Source organism: Curcuma longa, chromosome 16 (assembly GCF_044706935.1).
Source record: "Curcuma longa cultivar G26 ecotype Majalengka, Jawa Barat chromosome 16, ITB_CL_G26_1.1, whole genome shotgun sequence".
NCBI lineage: Eukaryota > Viridiplantae > Streptophyta > Magnoliopsida > Zingiberales > Zingiberaceae > Curcuma > Curcuma longa.
This window is the reverse complement of record NC_133876.1, coordinates 3,442,166-3,450,790: the sequence shown is the minus strand read 5'-3', so window position 1 is coordinate 3,450,790 and position 8,625 is coordinate 3,442,166. Positions and strand designations below refer to the sequence as shown.

The following is an 8,625-nucleotide window of genomic DNA, read 5'->3' as shown; positions in this document are numbered from 1 at the left end:
GATGAAAAATCTATATCTATATATATATAAAAACAGAGTTGTCTGTCCAAAAATTTCCCGCCTAAACATTAATTATAGACATATTTAACTATATGGAAACAAACTTACACAGCTATAATTGATTGATAATACAACTTTTCATCCATATTAATACCATAGATTTTTAAATGCATTTTAATTCATATTAAACATAAACTTTAATGCTCAAATTATTATTATTAAATAATAAAATACAGATTTCTAATATATTGAATAACTTTAATGGTAAAAATACAACTTTTCATCCATATTAATACCACAGATTTTTAAATACATTTTAATTCATATTAAGCATAAACTTTAATACTCGAATTATTATTATTAAATAATAAAATACAGATTCCTAATATATTGAATAACTTTAATGGTAAAAATATAACTTTTCATCCATATTAATACCACAGATTTTTAAATGTATTTTAATTCATATTAAGCATATTTTAATCCATAGTAAGTATGAGGCGGTAAATTGATAAAACAGCTCATGCACACGCTTTCATAACTTCTCTTGAAATGGGATACGAAACTCAGGTTGATCTTGCACATGCTTAATTTTGAGTTTGTCTGTCATTTTGGGTTGAGTCTCGTTTGATATCCTATTTTGTATTGCACTTATTGAACCTTATGCAATATAGGTTGGTAGGACTGGTTTAGCATTGACTGAAGAACAGAAAATAAAAATCTCAATAGCTCGTGCTGTGCTTTCAAATCCTTCTATTCTTCTACTGGATGAGGTCACAGGTGGACTTGATTTTGAGGCCGAAAAGGCTGTTCAAGAGGCTCTGGATATTCTCATGTTGGGGAGATCCACTATTATAATAGCTAGGCGCCTTAGTCTCATTCGCAATGCAGATTATATAGCAGTAATGGAGGAGGGTCAACTGATGGAAATGGGCACTCATGATGAATTATTGAATCGAGATGGTTTATATGCAGAGCTTCTGAGATGTGAAGAAGCATCAAAGCTTCCCAAGAGGTATCTTTCCTACACAATTCGGTTGTATGATTATTGAAAAGACAATTTAATTAAAGATACAATTGCTTAGAATGAGACCTCATTTCCAGGTACCATTTTACAAGATAGAGACACCTTTTAAACTAATTAGTTAATGCTATAAGAAGATTCTCTTCTGAAGTTGTGATTTACTGTCTTATGTTGAAAGTAATGTTGCTAAATCATATTGTTCTTCCTGTAGCAATGATTCTTTGTATTTTAGGTTGTTTGTGGCTCTGCTTTTGGACAAATTCATCTGCATTGTGTTCTGTCTAATTAGCATATTTCTCTTAGGTTTTTGTTTCTGAAATATTCTTTTTCAGAATCTGTGCAGAATAAATTTCATTGTCAAAATCTTTCAGGATGCCCATAAGGAATTACAAAGACTCAACTTTTCAAATCGAAAAGGATTTATCAGGAAGTCAAGGTCTTCAAGAATCATCGTCTCCAATGATGTCAAAATCACCTTCTCTTCAGAGAGCACATGGTAATCTTGCAAGTCGACAGCCTGATATTTATAACTCACATGAATCATCAAAGAGTCAAAGCCCACCTTCAGAACTAATGGTGGAAAATGGGTTTCCTCTGATTTCTTCAGAAAGAATCCCATCTATCAAAAGGCAGGACAGCTTTGAGATGAGATTACCCGAGCTTCCTAAAATAGATGTGCATTCTATAAATCGCCAATTTTCAAATACCTCAGACCCAGAATCTCCTATTTCTCCGTTGCTCACATCTGATCCTAAAAATGAGCGCTCTCATTCGAAAACTTTCAGCCGCCCTCTAAATCAATTTGATCACATGTCCACCAATCAGAAGGAGCTTGCAGTCCACAAACCTCCATCCTTTTGGAGGCTTGTGGAACTCAGTTTGGCTGAATGGTTTTGTGCTCTTCTAGGAACTACTGGTGCTGCAATTTTTGGATCATTTAATCCTCTCCTTGCTTACATTATTGCACTTATTGTGGCAGCATATTATAGAATAGATGTCCGTGATGTCCATAATGAAGTGAACAAGTGGTGTTTGATTATTGCATGCATGGGTGTTATTACTGTGGTTGCAAATTTTTTGCAGCACTTCTATTTTGGTATAATGGGGGAGAAGATGACTGAGCGGGTTAGAAGGATGATGTTCTCTGGTAATTTTTCTTTTCTTTAAATAGTTAGTTGTTATATCAAGATGTGTACTTCTGACAATTTTTATTATGTCTAGCAATGTTACGCAACGAAGTTGGGTGGTTTGATGAAGAAGAGAACAGTGCTGATACATTGTCCATGCATCTAGCTAATGATGCAACATTTGTTCGTGCCGCATTCAGTAACCGACTTTCTATATTTGTACAAGACACTGCAGCTGTAGTTGTTGCTCTTCTTATAGGGATGCTGCTAGAATGGCGTGTGGCACTTGTTGCACTGGCTACTCTACCTATATTAGTAGTTTCTGCTATTGCACAGGTAAGCTTCATATTATATGCTTAGAACATGTAAATTTTTGAAATCTCAATTTTAGACTTTTGTGCTTGTATGTTTTTGAACCTTATGAAATCTCAATTTTTGAAATCCCAATCCGCTAAAAGCTCGTCATATGACTGGGCGAGACAGGTCGCCCCACCACTTAACGGGTTGAAAAATTTTTAATCCAACCCAACTTAAGGCAGGTTAATTGCGGATTAGGCGGGTCAACCCACGAGCCTATAAAAAAATATTGAAAATATTAAAATATTTAAAAAAACTCGTCATATGATGGGGCAGGGCAGGTTGGCCCACCACTTAGTAGGTTGGAAAATTTTCAATCAAACTCAACTTAAGGCGGGTTGTGGGTTAGGCGAGCTAACCCACGGGCCTATCAAAAAAATATAAAAATATTAAAAATTTTAAGTTTGAATTGTAGTTTAAACGGTCAAGTTGAAAATTTTAAGTTTGTATTGCGGTTTAAACAGATCAACCAACTAATTCATTGAATTTTCTCCTTTAATTTTAAATTTTGAAGAAAAAAATAAATTTTCTTGAACCAGCAGGAGTCAACTCACGCAGGTCGCGGGCCTAGGCGGATCGATCCACCTAAATCCACCTTAAAATGAATTGATAAAATTTCAATCCAATCCATTTAAATTGTTCGACGAGGTGGGTCAATCCGATAGGCCTAATCTAAATTGAAGGCTCTAGTTTGAACCGTCATCATGGATTTGAAGTCCAAAGGTTATTCATTTTATTATTTCAGAATAAATAGTTATTATGATATTTTTTAGGATTTTTTTGAAAATAAATATAATTATAAATATTTTTAAATAACATTTAAAAATTATTAATCTTAAAATAAAAAATCAGATTAAATTATTTATGATTATAATTTCAAAAATATCAATTATTTTCTTCCTAAATTTATTAACCCTTAAATCTAATTAATTTAACTTTCTTTTAGTATTTTTCCTAAATTCTTCTTTCTTCCTCCTGTTAACCTATTTTTCTTTCTTCCTGAGGTACTCTTCTTGGAGATCCCTTCTACTCCATTTCAATTTATTTTTAAAATTTTTACTTACTTTATTTATCATGCAATCCTCTTTGTTGGAATCCTCTTGAATAGTAGTATATTTATCGGAACTAGAGGATAATGACTTCTTGTTTTTCTCACATAGATTCTCTTCTCCAATGAATACCTTTTGGCTCTAGTGAATCTCCTCAATGTTGTCCTCCACCTCAGGGTTCCTAAACACATGGACTCCATTTCTAGAAATAATTCATCCAAAGTACTTTCATTGAGATTTCATGCAATGTAGTAGCTATTCGTGATAAGGTGTCCTAGGGAATCAATGATAGTTAGCATTTCTAAAATGATTGTCGAGACACCCGATCAAAAATTAAGGATTTTATAGAGTTGGTACATGAGCTCCATGTTGGGAATGCATTTGTGACATGGTCCTTCTTTTTGCATCATGAAGGTGTTCAATTTTGTTTGAGGAGATCCTGTCGTGCAAATTCCACCTCTCCAATGAGCCATCATGAATAACTATCACTCATTCTAACAATTCTTTGGCAATTGAGTGACACCCAATTTTGTCATTTCTTGTTTTGACAGTGCTCGCTCAAGAGACATCTTTACCTTTGTGTCCACCACTATTTCCTTTTTTTTTTTTTGTCATCCTAGACAATGGCAACATTTTACCATCATTAACAAAAGGAAAATCCAACTCAATGACAATTTTCCATGTTGATGTTGAGGCGGAAATAGAGTGTCATATCCTGTAGTCTTGAGATTTGAAATTTCTCTATAGCAAACAATATGTTTGATGATTATGTCAAATAAATTAAGGTCGATGGAATATTTGATAGTGTAAAAAGATCAAGTAGATTGAGGTTGACTAAATATTTGATAATTTAAAAAGTTCAAGAAGTATTGACAAATAGAATGTCTAACAGGTGTTGACAATGACTAAAGTTCAACAAATGTTGGTAGATAAAAAATTCAAGTATGTTAAAGTTGACTAGACATTTGATTAACGAAAAGTCCAAGTGAGTTTATAGGCCAAAGTGTAGGGAATCCTATGCGATAAATAATAAATTATAGTGAAAAAATGATCCCTTTAGCGATCCATGCGAAAGCAAACTCATACAAGTTTAGATTTACAAAATCTTATCTAATAGGGTATATTTTTAAGCGTGCCCTTCGCTTATCCCGCTCGTCCAAAGTTTATTGGATCTCTTGCACATTCAAGTGTCTGTGTCTCTATGCGTATCCACACGAACACTCACTTTTTGGAGAAAGTTTTGGTTGTGCTAGCAACCTTTGATGTAAGTCTCGGCCAAGAAGAAGAGAGGGCAAGAAGATGAACATCCAACATGAATTTTGGAAGAAAAAAACTCTTTTATACTCAAGCTATGAATACCAAAGATTTTTAAATTTTTGGTATTCCCTCATCAATGCATGATTAATCCTTATTAATCATGCATGATGAAATTATCTTCATCTTCTTCAATGCATGATTAATCTACATTAATCATGTATGATGAATCAAACTTCATTTATCAACTTGATTTAATTTGAGTCTAACTTAAATTCAACCAACTTGAGTCTAACTTAAGTCTCGGTCATCCAATGAGCTTAATTGTTCCTTTAGTCAAACTAAAATGAACCTATCTCCAAAATAGAATATTATTTATGTGTGACTCAATAGGTTCTTGTAACGTTGACAATGTCTCTAAAATCCATTTTAGAAACATAAGCAATGAGTGACATCTAGTAATGTATCATTGCTACTCAAGTGACAAGAATGTCGAGATCCAACATAACATTCGTGACTACGATAATGTATGACCATGTCCTTCTATCCTCAATATCAAGATTGATCAATGAGGCATAGATTGTGTCATCCTCTTATCAATCTTTGTGTTTGTTGATCCTCAAGTAGACTCACTCAAGCAAATGAACTCAATATCTCATATTGACTCATTTAAGCATGATCATGCATTTCGTAGTCCTACTCTATCAAGAGGTCTCAAGATATCACTCCCGTCATATTGGAGGGATAAATCTCATCTACATCACTCACATCCCTCTGCATAATTTGTTACATACCTAGTGATCGCCTTTATAGTCTACCCTATTACGAGTGACGTTTAACGAGACTAAAATACATAACTCCTTATGTAGAGAACCGTAGTGACTTCAGGTCTAAGAACTATTCATACCAATAGTCACATGAGAAAGTTTATGACATTCATATAACGATCCATGAAACTTTCTCATGACGGGTTAATTCAATATACATTCTCTAATGTATACCCATGTGTCAACTCGATATCTCATATCCATGACTTGTGAGATCAAGTCATCCAGTTGACCTACATACTAGTCTCAACGCATTAATATCGTCCCTGAATATTAATACTTGACTAGGAATGATTAAGAGTAGTGTTCTCTATATCATCTCACTATCGACTCAAACAATCAATATGATGTAGATTAGAACTAGCTACCCAAGGATATTATTATATTTAGTTATTTGACACAAATATAAAGTAAATATAATAACAAAAAAACTTACCTTTATTAATAATAGAATATGATACAAAAGTTTCTAGTCAGTCTGTGAGGTATGACAATTTGATTTAGATTTAAAGGAGTTGGTAGGAAAATAAATTAATATTATTAATGGTCTAAGTTGATTTGTTGGTGGATTAAATGAGATAAATAGGTTTGATTAAATATCTCATTAAACCTTACCTCTAATGAATATTATTAAGGTCTAAGTTATTATTGGGTTTGGGCTTCAAACTAGGTTTTACTATTGAAGTCCATTTAATCAAGTGGATCAGATCTGGATTGTTTTAAACCCGTTAACCCGAAACCAGTTAAAACTCATTTTAAAGCCACGATCGACATTCTCTTCCACCCGAACTCACGAGATCACGATCGACGTTTTCTCTTCTTCCCTTTCGATCATGCGATCACGCTCATCCGAAGCTAGTGCAGACGACGCGGTGATCGCTGGTGACCAGGAGCTTCGGCCGACGGGTATGATTCTTGCCGGAGTGGCTGGGATCCATTAGGTGGCGGTGTGCGTTGATGCGGTGTGTTTTGCATGGGAATTATTTATTATTTTTTCCCTTTATTAAATATGTCTGTCACTTACACCCATCAAAATTAATTATTTATTTATTTACCAAACCTCTTTATTGTCGTCCTTAGTAATACAGAGAGGTCCGGGTCGTCTCTCTCGGACTCAATGACTGGATGTTTATTCTAGACTAGTTATGGGTTTTATTGTATTTTATTCATCCTAAATATCAACACTTTATTTATTTACAATTTAATCTACAATTAATAAAAGAATCCTAAATATACATTATTTACAAATTAGATCAACTCATGCATCCTATCTACACATCATACATACAACACATACAATTATATACAACAAATGACATAAATTATACATCCTATACGTGAATTAATAGTACAACTAGTTACACGCTCAACAGGTTATTTTATTAATACAATTCATACTATACAATATACATTATTATATACACAATGTCATAATACATCTAAATCACAATAATGTACAAACAATTACAATCAACACTCTAAGATACAATGCAACATACAACATACACTTCAAAGTATCTATACACTAAAGAATGATACAAGGCCTATTGATTAATACAAGTCAATCATACAACATGCTTTCATCTACATAACCTACAACATGAATCATACAACAACAATGTATATCATACAATTCATACAATGACCTACATAAACTATACAACATAAATTCTACAAATCTAACAATTGGTTATCATAATAAATTTGATCTTATTCTAGAATTACAACGACATAAACACAATTACATACATCACATATTCACCTCATGCATCACTCAATCACTACAAGCATAGAACCAGTTTCAAAACTCATCACTTAACAAAATTTCAAAACCCATGAGTTCAACATTTAGCATTCTCTTTACACCCTTTTCAACCCACTATTCCATGGTCATTCAACTCAACACATTTTACAATTAACATCACATCTCATTAGGATTATGTTGCAACTCAACAAAAACATTCCCAACACAAGTTAATGGAACCATTCAATGCACCATACTTTATAAAGCCTTAACAAAATACATTCCTTCTCAGAACTTCATGCTGTTACAATCAAACCAAACAACAACAAAGACAATTCCACAGTGCAATAACCTTTATTCACTCAGTTAACAAAACAACATCCCCATTTATCATCCCAACCAAACCATGTCACAAAATCACATCATTCAACAAATTTGAGTAGCAATTCACAATATGATTCATAAACTTTAAACAAGATATAAAACAATGACAGAAGCCTAACACATCAACAAATATGGTGTCCTTTAATTGCACAGCTCACAACAGAGACAAAACTACACTACATTAGAAGTTAATTTAGAGTCAAGGTTAGGATTAGGTATGTTACAGGTTAGAACAAGATTAGGGTTTACGGTTAGAGAACAGGCATTGGGTTACAGGTTACAGTGTATTTACAGTGAATGGAGGGGGTTTTGATTCAAATCAACAGTAGGACACGAAGGAAAGAAAAATAGAACAAAAAATTAAAGATGATAAAGGAGACTCCCCTTTCCCAATCGGCACAGCACAAAGCTTCCAGCAACTCCGGTTAATTCGCACCAACTGGACAGTGGTCGCACCGAAGCAAATCGCTCACGACGGAATGTGATTGGAGAAGACAACGCAGTGAAACCTTCAGTCTCTGCCATTTTAAAGCCCCTGCTGCAAATCGCAGACAAAAACCTCAGAAAAACAAAGATGAAAATCACAGAGAAGAGTCGTTCCCTGCTGCAAATCGCAGACAAGGACCAGTTACCCTTCAATTCTTCTGTGGATGCGGAGAATCGAGCCATCGCCAGCTACCATCGCTGCTGCAAATCACAAACAAAGAAGGACCGAACAACGGAGGGAGGAAGAGGATGTCACCGGAGCTCACGGCAACAATCCTCAGCGACGATGATGCTCGGCAACCGGAGGACACTGCGCCCTTGCTTTGCGTTGATCGGACTGAGGAAAGGTGACGGCAAGGGCGCACGGTGGGGC

The 8,625-nt window shown here is 34.4% G+C and overlaps 1 protein-coding gene across 1 annotated transcript; it reads left to right on the top strand.

Moving 5' to 3' along the window:
• Positions 1-507: 507 nt before the first annotated feature.
• Positions 508-8,603, top strand: LOC141847587 (ABC transporter B family member 6-like; the record flags this gene model as incomplete). Its single annotated transcript, XM_074735644.1, has 5 exons — positions 508-570; positions 675-1,015; positions 1,396-2,171; positions 2,246-2,487; positions 8,214-8,603. Coding segments are annotated over 5 exons (1,812 nt in total), but the record flags the coding sequence as incomplete, so codon positions are not given.
• Positions 8,604-8,625: the final 22 nt, after the last annotated feature.